The sequence below is a fragment of the Apteryx rowi genome, unplaced genomic scaffold (genome assembly GCF_003343035.1).
Source record: "Apteryx rowi isolate R43461 unplaced genomic scaffold, aptRow1 scaffold_383, whole genome shotgun sequence".
NCBI classification, from domain to species: Eukaryota; Metazoa; Chordata; class Aves; order Apterygiformes; family Apterygidae; genus Apteryx; species Apteryx rowi.
The window spans coordinates 140131-157838 of record NW_020450341.1 but is presented as its reverse complement, the minus strand read 5'-3'; the positions used below and the strand labels follow the sequence as shown (position 1 = coordinate 157838).

At 37.6% G+C, this 17708-nt stretch overlaps 1 protein-coding gene across 2 annotated transcripts in view; it reads right to left on the bottom strand.

Moving 5' to 3' along the window:
- Positions 1 to 6152: 6152 nt before the first annotated feature.
- Positions 6153 to 17708, bottom strand: part of BMP5 (bone morphogenetic protein 5) — a 57218-nt gene continuing 45662 nt past the window's right edge. The window contains exons 5-7 of one of the 2 annotated variants that reach the window (XM_026074264.1): positions 12655 to 12731; positions 11042 to 11152; positions 6153 to 6768 (exon numbers count right to left, since the gene is read on the bottom strand). In XM_026074264.1, coding sequence (XP_025930049.1) covers positions 6619 to 6768; positions 11042 to 11152; positions 12655 to 12731 — 338 coding nt within the window. In that variant the 3' untranslated portion in view covers positions 6153 to 6618. The remainder of the gene's footprint in view (positions 6769 to 11041; positions 11153 to 12654; positions 12732 to 17708) is intronic. The other variant, XM_026074265.1, reaches the window with a different exon arrangement.

Here is a 17708-nt window from a genome sequence, read left to right as displayed (position 1 = left end):
GATAAACAGAAAGAATCAGAAATATGTTTATGAATATTTCAAGGCCACTGTTAATTATGGTGGATTTTGTATTGACATCAGTGTATCAGAGAATAAATATCTGGTCCTGGCATATAAATCCTGTGGTAAACAATGTAGATCCTGCTAATTAACAACTCATTAATTTTGACTAAATTAATAGATTTCAAAACATCAAATGTAAGCTAGCTCAGTATTTTGCTAAAAATTGTCTCCTTAATGGGCATCAAAGTTTTCTACCAGCTACATCCATCTTATTATTAAAGAAGAGACCAAATGTGATTTGTTTTGTTTCTTGCTAAATGAAACAAATACAATTCACAGGAAAGTTTCACTTTGCGCTTATCTACATATCTTTATCCACAAGACTTTATATTATGATAACAAACCAAGAAACTTCCCAAACACATGCGAAAATGAAATAAAAAGTGAGAAAAAAGATTTCTTTTAGCTTCACATCCCAATTAAACAAGTAACTGACTTGGCAGATCTTGTCTTTGTTCCATCCCTGCAGTACAGTCTAGGAAAGCACACTCCCTGTGGGAGTTGTTAGTCTTGAATAATAAAACAGATTACATGCCGAGAAGGCTGAAAAGAGTTGTTTCAGAGGTTAAGGGAGAAACACTAATTTTGAAAATGAATCCCAGTGGTGGATATATAATTGGCCCAAATAAAAGGGAACACACTTCCTTGTGGCAAGTTGATATATGATGGCTCAACAACCAAGAAAATAATCAGGCATGAAAAGCTTTGTTTTTCAATTAGAACTATTCAGGGAGTTTGATGTATGTGCAATGTTTCTTCACCACATCTTGTTTGACTTTTAGTCTCTATGCAATTGAGTAGCTCCAGGTTTGAGCCTGGATTTCTCCTTTGTGGGAGGACTTCTGAGAGACAGAGATGCCAGAAAAAGCCCCCTCAAAGTTTTCTCCTCAAAATTTCATCAAAGACCTTTCTCATTTTTACAAATGTTTCTGCTCACAAGTCTGTTGAAGACCCAGAGGAGACCAGGACAAGTTATACAGACATTCTGCTCCCATATCTCTGCTTCAATTTTATTCTCCAACAGAGCTGTTCCCTAGGAAATACGTTGCCGTCATATCTCCAGCCAACATCTGCCCTGAGATCTCCTGCTACAAAAATATTATCAGTCTTAACTCATTGCTAAACTTTCCACTGAGCAGGAAGAAAATGTGAGGAGAAAAAGTGAGGGATGTATCACTGACCTCAACTCTACTGGCGCAGATTGTTGAAAAGGTGCTCCGAGATCTGCTTCAAGGAGATCTTGGTTTGTTCCATAGGAGCAACATTAAAATATAACCACCCCCACATAGGAAAGGTGCAGTGTGCATCCTGGACATTTCCTGGTTTTATCAGCCACTGCTCAGATTTCAGCAAACAATCATGAAACTGCAAAACTACTTGGTAAATGCAAGGTATAGGTCCAGCTAAACCCCTAAGAATGCCTATAATCACTAAAAGACAAGAGCGACAGGAACGTGAAGTGTATATATCACTCCGCAAATGGTGTGAGGTAGTAGTTAGAGCACTGGGAGACAGGGGATCTGGTTGTCTCATGTATACTGCCTCTCTTCTGCTGTTATCTTAGGCAAGTCTCTCCACCTTTCTGTACCTGCAAAGTATCAATAATAATAATAACACTTATCTTTTTTATAAACCATTAACCTCCATTAATGCAATGACAATATCTTCATTCATATTAAAAATAATAATTGATGTACCCATCTGGAAGCAAAGAAGTGCAAGAACAGAGCACAAAGTTTTTAACTGGAAATACAGCAATCGTAAGAAGTATCTGTGCCATGTGTTGTAAATATGGAAAACAGAATACAAAAGGCTCACTTAAATCTTGTGAGATTCCTGATTCCTCATGTACCACGTTTGGTGCTGATTTTTTGGAATTAAAATGGCAAGAAAACCTCTTGCTGTTTTTTCTTGGAGTTTTTAGTGTAGGTTTCTTTTGTTTTTAATCAGGCTCTTGCTCAAGCCATGTGAGTAAGAATTCAGTAACACATTGTAAATCACAGTTTGCAAGTCCTGTGACTGCAGATGAGATAGTAAAAGATAATGCTATATAATTCACATGTGGCTTATTTGTCATTCAAGCACCACATGTCAGATTCTCCCTATGCACAATTGAATGTGTGAGCAGAAAAGTTAGTACAGATTGTAAAGAACATAATTTTAAAGTATTGGCTATTAGAATCCTTTTGTTTTTGCAAAAACAATTCAGAATCTTATACGAGTACAAACCTTGATTTCTTTTCTTAACCATCTTAAAAGTATATTGAGTCAAAGTCAATTTACCATCAAGCTGTTTCAAAAGAGGAGGTGGCAAAAAATGGAACAGAAGAAATTTCCAGTCAGCAATCCAGGCAATTTCTTCCAAATAAATAGTAGAGAAAATCATATGCCAAAATGGAAATGTCTAACATCAAGATAACAAATAGAACTTTTACAACAACATGACATTACTTTAAAGTTATCAGGGATTGTCATTTACTACGTGTGCTCAGACATGAAGGTCTATAGCACAGATGTTGTCCGGAGATCTCTTTATAGTCTTTGGAGAGAAATAGGTAAATTGCAGTCCAAAAGTGCAGTTTCTCTCTATTGACCCTAAAGGAAGTCTAAGTTCAGGTGTCTACAGTATAGATGTAATTCATAGCACTCTTGTATGTAGTGCTTAGTAAAATGAAGCCCCAAGTTGTCTGATACTTGAGTCCCATCATAAAAAAACCCTAAATACTGCATCATAGTTCTGTAGGTACTGGTATGAAAAATAAACAGCTGCAAAGTCCTGTGAAGCTACAAAGGGCATCAATTCTTATTTCTGAAGATATCTGAGCTCCTCATATGGCTCCATTATATAACCCACCTAGTCACTCAACACAAATGCAAATTTTTCTAAAAACCTAAACTAACCACTGAAGAAGGAAGGAATGATAGGGTTGGAAAGGATGTATTGTTCGGGATAAACTTTAAGTTATATATGAACAGAACATGGTGATCATCCTATTTGTCATCTATGCTAATGTTTGTCAGAGATATCTCTAGCTGAGTTTTGTAGTGATCAGATATACTCCTACATTGTCAGCTATCAGCAGTTTTATATGAATTTGATTTTTACCTTGATCTTGTATTAAAAAAAAAGGCTAACGCAATCGTAACAAGCAGGTTTTTGACTATCAGTGAGCCTCTCCCACGCCTATTCCCTAATTAATGACTTTTAAACCTTTGGCCAAATTCGGAAAAACTTGACAGAGGTCACAGTAAAACTTTGTGAAAATGGACATTCAGATAGAGGAGAGATGCATGTCAAGTAACCCAAGTGAACGAAAGGCTGCAATGTGGGTTCATAGTTTATCAATCACATCAGAGAACTTATAAATGTGCCAAGTTTCTGTCAGAGCTCACCTTCTCTTAAATATCAAAATTACACTCCGCAAACTATGTACTTTTAAAGGAAGACAAAATAATTGCTGCTGTAATACTATTCACTTTTGAACTCTGACTTCTGTTGAGTGTGTAGTCCAAAGCCATACAAGCGGTCACTGGTAGCATACTGTAATCATTGGATTTTGGCTGAGATTGTATAGCAATGGTGTTAACATTATCAGTAAGTTAAAGACTAAGAGGCTCTGACCCATAATGTGACACTAATTCTGTACAGAGCTTTTTCTTTTGTCTGTTTTTTGGATATTTAGACTTACCAGTGCCAGCACTCTTTCCAGTTGTTTAGGATGCAGGAAGCTTAAACAACTTTATAAAGAACAAAGTTCTGTCATATGTCCCAAATGATAATGTAGTGGAATGGTCCTAGTAATTAGCTATAAAAATATATAGTACAGCTTAATAGAATTTAATGTTATATAATTATATATTTACTTAATTCATACATATATATAAAAAATAACAGATTTGGGATAGAACCTAGCAAAAGAACAAAAAAGTACCTTACTAGGTACTATTGGAGAAGGGGACACCTGAACAAGTTTACATTAAAACACAATGGGAAATATATACACTTTTCTGGAGCATGCAGAGGGTGTGATGCCAACATCCTTCCTTTCAAACAAAGGAATGACCAGTTAGCAATTTAAGGAGAATTTTTTAAACTGTTTCTATTTTTCAGTGTGTTTTGACTGGAGTGTTAGTAGTTTGGAGACAGTAGATGGTACAACCAGCTGCAGCTTAAGAAGTAAAAAAATAAGTCATTTTGCAAAATGTCTGTATTAATAAACCGCAACAAAATCTATCCATAATTATTGGCAATCTCTTGCTTTTACCTTTAAAAGAATATATGAAGCTGGCATCATTTTATCATGTGGCTCAGAATCAAAATCACAGCAAAGCAAAATAGTATTACAGGTTTATTACGTCTTAAAATATAGAAATATATTCCAACAGCATATTTTAAAGAATAATGTAACAATAATCTTCAGTTTCTTATTCTTAAAATGGTACACCATTATTCAAAAATATATTACTTAATGTACCCAAAATTTAGTTTTCATCAAATTCTATTTAGAATAAATCAAGTTCGAAAAGCATATCCATCTACCTGATTTATACACAAACCAGTACATTTTTTGAAGACAGCCCTATGAAATTTAACTTTCATTATTTAAGTGTTTCAAAATGGTAATTCAATGGGAGACGTTATATTTTGAAACACACCATTGTACATGAACTGCAACTGCAACAGACATAGGTATGTAGGGAAAGTAAGTATAAAGTAGAAATGGAAGTATAAAATGGAACTGTAATATTAAGGAGAAAGAGCTCCAGAGACTGAAAGCAGAACTGTTAATTTTTCAAAAAACTGAGTGTATGAGTAGAAAAGATTTATGGTAGTACTCCAATAATAAGATAAAATAAATTAGTTTCGGCAAAAAAAACAGACATTTTCATACATACATGCATACACACACTCACACACGCACACACTTACACTGATTTTATCAGTCTGTAATAATCTGAGTTTTTCTGAAATATACTTTAAATAGCCACTGAAATCAGAGTTTAAATGAATAGATTCTCTAAGATAGGAGAAATTGATATGGTCTATTCATTTTTTAACAACACTCTGAGAACTGTTTAAATATAACATTTTTAATCAAGCCAATTCATGATAAAAGCATATATTATAATTAATCACACAATAAAGAGGAAACGGAGTTTCTATTTTCCCATTTTCATAATACTAAAACAAGGGGTATCCAAAGATATTAAATGTGGTAAATTCAAAACAAGCATATGGGTTGTGGTGGTGAGAACGATTACTATCTGGAATTAAACTGTGCAATTCACAACCACAGGAGTTTATTGGAGGCCAAAAATTTAGGAGTATTTAAAAAATGATTATTTATATGGATTTGAGAATTTTCAAAGTGACAAAAGTTAATGCTAAGAGAAGAAAACATATTAAATCTTATGCTTCATGATTTTGGCCAATCTCTAAACGATAGAAAAGAATAGGGGGCCTAAAACAGGCTACAGATAATTACCCAACAGCTCCTTGGGAAAAGTGTTTTTCATTTTCCTCTGAGGACAGGCACCAGCAGAGACGAGATCCTGAGTCAGACAGGCCACAGGACTGTCCCTGTGCAGCAGCTGCTACATCCTTCTCCTTGCACAGTCAGAAAACATATTGGGAAGCAGGAGCTAAGCCTCTCCAAACACTGGTCTTCTGCATGATTTGGGTACATAGTCACTCACCTGTATAACGGGAGGGCTTGTGTGTTTGATTTTACCTTTTGCCGTTATTAAAAAATATTTGTCGCAGTAGTGCCATAGATAATAAACTGACCTGATTTGAGGTAAGAATGTTGTAGTTCAATTTTTAGTGTTAACATGGAAAGTTATAGATAGAGGCTGGAGTCTGTCTCCACAGAATTCCTGAAGCTTTGAGCCTTTTGCAAAGTCTACAACCCACAAGCCAAGAAATAACATACTCCTCCAGTTACACTGATCTTGTTAAAGAAAATAGTTAAAACAATTATGTGCAACCTTTTAACTTCTATTTTCTATCTACTATTTACTTAAACACTGTTAGACATTTCACTTTTTCTAATGGAGCAGAACTTCTAAAAGAAAAAATATGTTTAGCCAAGCAGTTTTGTATAGTTTTTTTTTTTCTCCGTGCCTTTTTCTAAATAAATACCCCACCACAGTTTTCATTGGCACAATATGACCAAACAYGTTTTAGCTCCTTTAACAATATAAAGCAGTTACAGAAGTTCTGGAGTTTCTCACTTCTTTAAAAAATCTATACAAAGGTTTTACTTTAAAATATCGAAATGAAATGAAGTAGGTTCCAGTATATTCAATTGAAAAATCATTTTTTGAAGTTCTACTGACCCATAAAATAAATGGTTTTGAAATTTTGCTCATACAAAAGAAACTATATACTTTTAAATAAATAAAAGCTACTATATACATTATACTGTACATTTAAATGAGAGATGACATGAAATGGAATAAATTTAGGGTTGCCTTTTCATCAGCAACGCTCATAACTTGACTTTATTACAATTCTGAACAAAACCCTCTGCTTTAGATTATTATTTTTTTGTTCTAGTGGCAGCCACATGAACGCACCACCATATTCCTGTATTTTTTTAGAATAACATTGGAACTGTCATCAAAGTAGAGCACGGAGATTGCATTCAGTTTTGTTGGTGCACAGCATGGCTTTGGTACATGATCAGGGAACATCAAATGAACCTGAAAGACAGATAAATACATTGCTCATATATCAAACAGAGAGGTACAAGGATCAGGTCAGTGCAAAGCATGGCTATACAATTCAAAGAGTGCTGTGGTTACAGATTTTCTTTGGTTAGCAACTTTAAATCCCACCTTACCTCCAGAACTTTCCCCTGATTTCAGCCGAATGGGCAGACTTAAACAACAGCAGATGGAGAGATAAATTAGGTGGAGCAGCCAAGATAGAAAGTTGGTTTTCAGATGAAATTTAGAAAAGCATCAGAATTGGGCTGCTCTTTAGGAAAACACTTAAACATATGGTTAGTACCATCTCTGTTCAGGACAACACTTAACATGAAGCCCACGCTGAAGTCCCTGGACTCAATAGGACTTCGGCATGTGCTAAATTGCCTTCCTGAGCAAGATTCTTCTCAGCATGGAGGAGCACACAAAGTTTGCTATGGATAGCAAAGGCTTGTTCTGAAACACTAGTTTCAGCCTGTGAAACACTAAGATGTGGGTTTGCAGACAACATCAGTGTATTTTTCAGGTCTTATCTTGGGATCTCTGTATCCAATTCTACTTCCACTGAAGTCAAAATCAATTCATAAGGTGGGTGCCAGCTGGACAGAAGGTTTGGGGAAGGGGTTGAGACAGAGAAGGCTTTCTGTACACAAGGCTGGAATATATCAATGGAAGGTTAAAGAGAAAGAAAACAGTTTTGAACAGCATCCCAGAATGAACAAGATCTAGTGGAAATATCTGAAAATGGGGGAAATACAAGTTCTTTGTACTTTAAAGTTGGATGTAATAATATTCTACTCATGCTGAAGACTTGGAAACTGGGCAGGCCAGAAAGGAGGGAGTTGTAATAGACAGGGCAAGAGATTATTAAGGCATGGATGAAGACTTCAGCAGTAATAGCTTTCGTTTGTATGTTAAGTCTTTGTAAATCTGTTATAGCCATCTGTCTTGCAGTGATATAAACTCAGAGTCTTTGCCAGACAACAGAGAACAGTCTATCAGGAAACGATTTTTACATAAATGTTACCATGAGAAGGTCTTTTGAAATGAGCAATAATAAATCCTGAAGTAGCAGTTTAGTAAGGGTTTAGACACACATTTAAAAACAGTTTAACAAATGAATAGCAAAGCACTGAAGAATGATTGTGCCTTGCCTGAGCAGATGTTTGCCCTGCCATAACTTCTTGTCCCACCAGCCTCCGTCTCTCCAACTATGAGCTCCACAGCTCTGTGAATGTGCAGGCATCTCCGGTGTTAGACTTCCTAGCCTTTTTCACCGTACAGATAGCCAGGAATATCCTGGCCAGCCACAAGCTTTGGAAATGGGCTACTATGGTTCTCTCTCTCTCTCTGGGCTGCCTTTTCTCCACTAAGCTACGGTGAAGTCCACGCTTGAGAGCTCTGCTCTCTTTCAGGGGTCAGAGAGGCAAGAGCCCCCCAGAGCAGTAGCTGAGCCAGGGCCAGGCTCTGCTGGCAGCACCAGCCCGAGGTGGCCACAGGGAGCCGTGGGAAGCAGTGCAGCGCTGTGCGTGGGTAGCATGGACCCTCCTGCTGGGGCACTCAGCCCAGGCACCAACCCTGGCGGGGGCCAAGCAGGAGGCACTTCATCATGGTGCTAACTGTCAGTGCTGAGACACTGGGATTAAACCTCTTTCATTAATTGTATTTCTAGTCCCTGTTGGTGCTGGGCGACTCAAGCCAGGGGGTGCTCTGAAAGGAGCATTCATGTGTTTAGTTACAAAGCCTCAGCAGAGGGAGCAGTAGCAAGAAGGAAGAGCTGGTGATGACCAGGTGTGGGGCAACAGCATCTCCAGTGACTACACTGCACAGTAAACACATCTGTTTCAGAAGAAAATGTGGCTTTGTCCTAACAATGGCAATACTGACAGGCAGGCCATGCTTTTAAATAGTATCTTTATTAAGGTGAGAATTTCAAAAGCCTGGAAGTCAGTGTGAGGCTGCCTGCTAATCCACAGACTGCAATCACCATGTGGTCGATTCCACTCCAATACTTTTCCAGAGGCTCACAGGAAGCAAGAGAGGAGAAGAAAATAATATCAACTCATTTAAACATGATCTATCTTGCATTTATATGCATCTATGTGTTCTATCTAAGTTCAGTATTATTTCTCCTGCAGAAAAAAAGGAGAGAGAGAGGTACTGGCCCAACATTTCTCCTATGCTTGTTACAAAAGAAAAAAAAAAAATGAGTCAGTAAAGTTTGGAGGGGTACCAAGGAACAATCGCTTCCCAACCCAAAGAGTGGGCTTTTTTAGAATGGTGTAATCAGTATGGCTGGGAGATGATTACATTTGGGTTAGGGTGGGGTGTATGAATAATTGTTTCCCAAGCCATCCCCATGTGCACACCTTGTGTAAATCTGAATTTTATATAATTTAAACCAGAAAGCATTCAACTACTGTTATCTCATCTAATTTATGTGCAGTTAAAATTTAATTAGCCTCATGATTTTTTGGCTGCATAACTGAATGCATGTACAGTACATGCAGAGGGAGACACACAATTCCAAAAAGGCCATAAATAGGAGGGAAAATGTAAGTATCCAATTTAAAAAAAAAAGACATTCGACAGAAATTTGTTAACCATGGGAAATTAACAATTTTTGGAAAGGGTAGATGCACAAGTGAGAATAGCAGTGGACCACTTTTTATTTCACAGTCCATAATTGTAGGAGGGAACTCTAACCTAGGGATCTCACTGGTATTGGCAACTTTTCTGGGCAATGTTTACATAATGCTAAACTATTGCTTTGCTGACCTATTTCTTTTCATTTCATGGCTGCATATGTACTGTTCTTCATCATCTCATGGACACATTACTATATCCCTTGCTAACTAGCATTTGCTTTTTACCTGCACCTGAACCCCTTACTACAACTCTTCTGTTTATTCCCAACCTCTGACTTTTTCCCTTCTTTTTGTGAATCTTGCTGACTTGAACTCTGGGCTAGAGGAATAAAATGTTGCATCAGTGGCAGGACTTGTGGAAGGTGCATAAATGAGAAGCTGAATGGAAAGGAAAAGGTCTCAGGCCATGTGGTTTTTTAAAATATCCCTGTCATGTAGAAATACTTGGCAATTTTCACAGGCAAATTTTGTCTTCTGTTAGAAAGAATCAATGAAAACCAAGCTTTCTTTGTTTGGGTGAGTGGGAGGTGTTTATTTTTCCCCTGGGAGGGTAATAGCTGCACCCACTTCTGAAGCAGAACAGGTTTCTCAGGGTTTTTTGTCAAAAGCAAAGAAAAAGATCATCGTCAGAGACAGACTCATCAGCACGGTCTGGTGGTCAGGATACTTTCCTCATCACGAGCTTAAATCGGGGGGAGCCTTAAACCCATGTTTCTTTAGTCACAGTTGAGTGCCTTGACCTTTCTAGAAACTAATTAGGACTGGCAATCATTTCCGGTTCTGATTTCTTACTCCCACTCTCGTTCCTCTGTTTCTTAATTTGTCCTGTCTGTTCTTAATGATGTCCAGAGGCACTTCAGCTGGCATAGGTGGAAAATTATAACTAGATATCAGACTCAAAGCATTACACTTAGGCATATTCTAAGGGTCTTGGTTTCTGGAAGTGTGGTGCTTTCAGAACCATAACTGGACCTTTTGGGGGTAGAGGAGGCCTTGCCAGCTGATACAACTCAGCTCATCCTTTCGGCTGCCCCAGCTGATACAAAGACTAGCCTAAGAACTGGCAGAGGCAGAAAGCTGGCTGCAAATCTCCTCTTACATGTACCAGGCAGAGCAACAAATCCAAACACACTTGTTTATRAATTGCATTTGTTAGCCAGGCATGACTGAACACAGTGTCTCACATGCTAACACATCTGCTTGCAAGGCTTCACATTACATTACATTTTGAGCTTCTCTGCCAACAGCTGACAGCAAAGGTCTACAGAGTGGCCAARTGTCAACATTTCTGGAAGGTATAGCACGTAGATGTTAACATGGAGCTGCAAAAAACTCTTGGAAATGGGGCCAGCGCCCTCCTTTGGTTCATGCCTACAAAATTCTTCAGTGGTATGACACAGTCTTTTCATGTATTATTGCATTTGAAATGAACAGGCTGCTCTGGACAGTTCATCCACTATTCAGTGCAATCCTCAAAGCATGTCTTTGAAACGGGTTATCATTTACAGAAACATAATCAAAATCTAATAGTAGCAAACAGAGAGGAAGAGACAGACAGACCCTGTGCCAAGATGCTTGCAACTACAAAATAGACAACGATAACATAGGCAGAGGCATACCAGCGTCTGAACAATGGCATGGTTCGTTGCATTCATGTGGGCATTGAGTGGGAAAGAACACTCTCCATCGCAGTAAAACGCAGCATAGCCCTCCGGTGCAATAATCCAGTCCTAAAACAGAAAAACAAGTGAACGTACTCTTTTTTCTTTTTTTCTAGTTCAGAGAATTTAAAACTATATCAAACTAACTAAGACTTGTCCAAGGACAAAATGAACTCCATAATGTGGCATGTAAAGATACTTTTTTTGCCAAAAAAAGTATTTGATTTGTTCCTGCAAAACTCAAATGAAAATTAAGTTAAACTTACAAATCTGTGCTGAATGAGGCTGTAAGGGGAATTAAAGGTCCAAACATACTTTTCCTCTCTGATTGAAATTCCTGAGCACTTTTTGGTGCAACAAAAGTAATTAAAATGCATCCTCTTTCCTCAGCATATTCAATATCATTATTCCCATTATTGCATGAGACAAAAGGTTATAAGTAATTACCCATTGGAATTGTCACTGAAAGATGCATTTTGACTACTTCTAGCAATACAGACAGCATAGGAAAAAGATCACATGAGGGAAAATATTTTAAAATTTTAATGAAGGCTATATGTTTGGTTTGTTGAATTTCTTCTTTGCCAGGCAAAGGTAATGGAGCTGTGGTGGGAAGAAGGGGAAAGAACCAGGTACATATTCCATGGTTTCAGTTTCTTTTTATCTCACTTCATCCCAAATTTCACTAATCAAATATTGTACAAATACCTTTCGTTCTCCAACCAGAATTTTGAATTCTTCTATTATCTTGTGAAAAAAATCGATATTCTTTCCTCTATGGCCACCTTGAATTACCAAAGATCTGAGAGCCTTGCATCTCTAAGTTCTTACTGACATATGCAACATTTTAAGGTTACTGGTTGCTGATAGCCTTCTTGTTATTTCTTTGTAGACAAGTCCTTACTTTCTGGCAAAAAGAATCTCTTTTTTCTTTTCTTGATAATACACTACCTCTGTCCTTCTGATCTCTTACCACATATACCTTCTTTTTTGTTATTGTACAGCAGGATGAGTTTTTCCTACAACAGATTGATGCTAGGAATTATATGAGCTTAGCTATGGTTTTATCAAAATCACTGAACAGTAATCCAAGTGCTAGTTCCCTATAGACTCTAACCCAATGAAATCTTTCTGACCTGCTGTAGCTAGTGGTGAACCAGGGAAAATTCGGGTGCAAATTTCAAAAATTGTATTGCTTAGTATGAGGATTTTGGTTTCATTTACTTCAGATCTATTCAGATCTTGAGTAATGGTTTGGATTTATCTTAAGGTGAATGAATCCAGATCATAAACCCGTTAAAGCTGGGGAAAAGTTTGAGAGAGAAACAGCCAAAAAAATTAAACAGATATTGTTATCCCTGAGATCTGCAGACTGGAAAGGTGACTAGCTCTATAATTTGTCCTAAAGGATTGCGGAGTTTAACATGCCATTGCAAAACACACTTTAAGAATTTTTCTCTCATCAGTGAAATACCACATACCATGAGGAAATGTCCAACTATAACTGAGGGGAGAGTGTAAAATAAGTTTTCCTGATTAGAATTGATAGGAAACAGCATTTATAACCATACCTGCCATCCTAAGTCTCGGAAACTCACATAAAGTTCATGTTTCTTACATGCTTGCTTTTGCTCACTTGTATTATAATCTATAGGAAGAAAATAATAAAAAATTGTTTAGAAACATTGCTACAACTGACAGTATTTAGCTGTTTTTGAGCTCCTGACCAAACAGTACAACAGAAAGGAAGAAGCTTACTGTCATTTATATTCCTAGGGTTGTCATTCATATTCATAGGGTAGGTCTTAAATTCGGTGTAAACTTGGAAATTCAGAATCAGCGGTGTCAGCATGATATCATTTGTGTACACAGTGGAAATGATGCCTTCAGTATTAGGGGAAATAAGTCTGCATGACGTCCATTTTCTGGCTAGCTAAGTAACAACTTTGATAATATTGGCACAGGTAACCAAAGGAGGACGCTGAGAGCCCATCCCAAGGTATACTGAAGTCTTTTGTTTCTTGGCTCAGATTTAATTGCCAGGTAAAGAGAAGATAGCAGCCCAGTTCAAAAGATAAATTAAGAAATAAAATTGTCATGATACAACAAAACTTACAAAATTTGTTATTTAAACATCAGCACATTTTCATTTTCACCATATTTTCCTTCATTTTTTACCATATTTTCCAGAAATATTCATCAGCTAATGATTTTAATTGTTAATATTAATGTAAACGAGTAGAATAACAAATGCTTTTTAAAGGCCTAAATATTTCTGCACTGTCAGAGATTTGCCAGGATAGAAGGACACACAGAACCTTCCATACATGCTTGTCCAGGACAATCCTAATCCTTGAGAAAATGCAGTGCTCGTTCCTTACTACAACCTGCCCCAGAGTAATAGAAAGGGAAGGGAATGGGCTAATATCTTCATTGCATTAGCACCACCTGAGTTAGTTCAGGATGCTAGCTCTAATGATGCTGTCAGYGAGGCATGCGATGGAGCTAGGAGGACAGTCTGTCTCCTCTGGTTCCATTTAAAGAATGCTTAATGTGCCTTTTTTTGGACCAAAATATCCTTTCTGGCAAAAAAAACCCAACATTGGCTGAAATGTACAACAACAACAACAAAGACATACAAGAAAGACACTGAAAAAAATCAAATTTTCATTTTCAGGAATAGAAGGTTTTTTTAGAAATGTTTTTAACACAAAAAGACTGGAGCCTGGGAGGGAGGTGTCTGTTTAAAAATTCTTGGAATATTAAGAGAGAGGCTTTTTTGCATAAAATGAAAAAATAGTCATTTTCCAATATATCCTAGAATAATATGGAAAAGATTTCTGTTGACAGGAATAACTCCATGACATAGCTCCAGAACATAAGTTTCCTCCAGAACTTTTGCCTTTATCCTGCAAGGTTCCTTAGAGCTTGGTTCAATGAAATACTTATGTATATGTTTAGAAATACTAATGGTCCCATTAATTAAAGTTCATATTTAAGCACAATGAAATCATAGAAATGGAAGGCTGCAAAAGCTCTCAGTGCTAATTTAGTTCATCTTTCTGCTGTAAGATGGAATTGGTATATGTAGGCCATTGCTGACAGTTGCTTGCCTAATCTATATTTAAMAACCTCCAAGAAGGAAGTTTTACAGTGTCTGAGATAACCTGTTCTAGTGCTTCACTATCCCTGTAGAAAACCTTTCCAAATACCTAGCCTAAATGAGTTTTTCCACAAATTAGCCAATAACTTCTTGTCCTGCTTTCAGCAGGATAATTGATCTTTATTCTTTTCTAAAGCATTGTTTTTTGTCTTAAAAATATTGTTAGAATTTCCCACGATTCCCTAGCCTCCTGCTCCTTTGCCACTCTTACAACTTTTCTAAACTAAATAAGTTCCATTCTCTTGAGTGTCCTGATCTGTGATATCATCAGTTCCTTGGATTCTCTTTAGTTTGTTGACATCCTTTTGAAGTTGTGATGGCCAAGATTGAAGAGAGTACCAAGTAAAGTAAAATAATTATTTCCTATGGTTTAAGCAATATATCCCAGAATGGGAATTTTTCAGCAAAACCACACTGTCAAATAATCTACTACAAGCTTCAGATCTTTTTTTTCAGGTACTGCTGTTAAGYTAACCTTAGCATTATGTTTTATTTACACATATCCATGAATAAAGAACTGGTTGGGGGTGTGAAGGTTGATGAGAGCTTTGGCTGCAGCAACCATGAGATGGTGGAGTTAAAGGTTCTGAGAGATGTGGGCAAGACCAACTACAGAATTACAGCCCCAGACTTCAGGAGAACATATTTCAGCTTGTTCAGAGATTTTCTTGATAGGGTTTCATGACAGGCTGGCCCCCAGGGCAAAGGAGGCCAGGAGAGCTGGCTGATCTTCCAGGAGAGCCTCCTTGAAGCACAAGATCAATCAATCCATTCTGATGTCCCAAGTTGTTGAACAGGTGTGGCACAAAGCCAGCATAGCTTTATAGAAAACTCCTGGCTGAGTTCAAATTCCAAAAGGAAGTACTCTAATGTGGAAGTGGGATGAGCTACACACAAGAAATATACAGGCATTGCCTGAGCATGCAGGGATGGAATGAGAAAAGCTAAAGCTCAGCTGGAGCTGAAACTGGTGAGGGATGAGAAGGGCAACAAGACAGGCTTCTACAGGTACATTGGCAGCAAAAGGGAAAGTAAGAAAAATGTGGGTCCATTGCTCAGCAGGGCTTGGGACCTCATAACAAATAACTCAGAAAAGGTTGAGGTACTCAGTGCCTTCTTTACCTTGTTTTTTACTGGCAAGATTTGCCCTCAGGACTCCCAAGTCCTTGGACCTAGAGACTGAAGCACTACCCCCAGTAAAGAAAATTGAGTTAGGAGCCATTTAAGCAAACTGAAGATACACAGGCCCATGAGAGCAGAAGGAATGCACCTGAGGGTGCGTAATGAGCTCACCAAAATGACTGTAAGGTCACTCCCTACCATTTTTAAATGTATGTGGTGCCTGGAGGTTGTTTCTGATGACTCAAAAATGGAAAATATCACACCCATCTTCAAGAGGGCAGTGAGTCTCACCTCAGTTTCTGGGAAGACTATGGAGCAAATCCTCCTGGAAGCCATATCCAGTCACATGAAGAACAAGAAGGTGTTTGGGAAGAGACAGCAGGGATTTATCAAGGAGCAACCGTGCCTAACTAACCTGAGTGTTTTCTGAGTTGAGATGACTAGCTCTGTGGATTTTGGGAGAGCAGTGGATGTTGTTCATTTTGCTTTTGATATGATTTCCCATAGTATTCTTATAGATAAATTGGTGAGATATGGTTTGGATATATAAACAATATAATGGGTGGGAAATTGGCTGGACTGTTGGTCTCAGAGGGTTGTGATCAATGGTACTAAGTCCAGCTGGCAGCCGGTTACTAGGGATGTCCCTCAGGAATCAGTACTGGAGCCAATACAGTTTAATGTCTTTGTTAACAACCTGTTCAGTGAAACAGGGTACACCCTCAATAAGTTCATAGAGGATGCCAGATCTAGGGGAAGTGATCAGTCACCCAAATTACCAATAAAATGTTGGACTGAATCAGATCCAGAAGAGACTCAATGAGATACCATTCAAAACACCTGCCTAAATTTCACAATTATTGGCAAAATATTCTTTGAATATGACTTTTTTAACCAGCTATGTACCCACTTTTTGATGAATGCACCTGGATCACAAAATATCTCTTGAGATTGCATCAAAAGCTGTACACAAGTCAAGATATACCATATGCATGTCTCCCTTGTGAGCTTAGCTACTCATTTGCAGTACTAAGTAATTTGTCCTAATATCACCATTGGTGCTGCAGTTAGGCTTACTAAGCTATAATACCCCTAATTCTCATTCCTTTTTAAAGATGGATACTACTTTCTTTCCTATGGTATCTTCCTGGTCCTTAATGAGCTGGCTCTCAATGACAGTTGTTAAGGGCTTGGTTCAGTTCTCCACATACAGTTACCTGTTGCCATCTCAGATACCGTCAGTTACCTCAGGACACGTAAGGCCAAAAGATATATCCAAACCCTATGCAAGTCCTGTGTCTTTCTGTAGTAGCCACTGGAAGCAAGTTAGGATACCCTAAGGATACCTAAATCACAGATTTTTCAAAAATCTGTATGCCTTTAATATAATCAAGAACTCAGTCATCCATTGTTCTGAATTGCCCATTAGAAGTAAGAAAGTAGAGGAGAGTAAAGGTCTTAGAAGCTAAAAAATTTCAACTGTTTCATCAATCACTTTCTACAAGCATCTGTATACTGATTTTGACTAATATGAATGCTCATAGGAGGTAAATATTGAGGTTTCCTGTTTCAGCTATTAACAGGAATTTTAAATTCAGTCACCCAGAATGCACATCATTTTGTAAATATCTTGCAAAATGTGACTGAAAAATGTGGGAAAGATGTGCATATGAGAAAGTAAGGAAAGTCACAGTCTTGTTTTAGATAGCACCCGAGCAGAAAAACAACTGAAAGCTGAAGATTGTTCTTTTTCAAGTTTTCCCTCAGTCATGATATTTTCAGAAGTTTTAACACCAGAAGTCCCTACAGCTAAAGGAGAAAGGCTGAACAATAAATATGTAAGTCATCACTTCAGATATATTCATTATCTTGATACTCTGAATTATCTGAATATAGATTAACCTGGGGTGGATGAGCAGTCACACCAGGATACCGGATACGATGGTCTGTGTTTTATGTGAAGACTTGTATCTGAACCATTTAACCCACACACCTACCTACGAAAAACATTAAATTCACACAAATCCATATTCCTTCCTTGAATTCTATCTTTCATATAGGACATATGTTGTGCGTAATGTAACATTAGATATAAGTATCAAGTGTGACATTTATAATAAGATCTGGTGCTGAGGATCCAATTTCACAAACTGCAGCTTCGAGGCCCATATGCTTATCCTATCAAGAATCAAAACCATAGGATATTGTGACTAACTAAATGTTCCTGAGCTATTCAGGGACTGCAATAAGGGTCCAAACCTTTATATAACAGAAAGAGCTATGGAAAGAGGGCAAGAAAATATATTTGTTCAGAAAATTTAACAAGGTATTTTGAGGGGA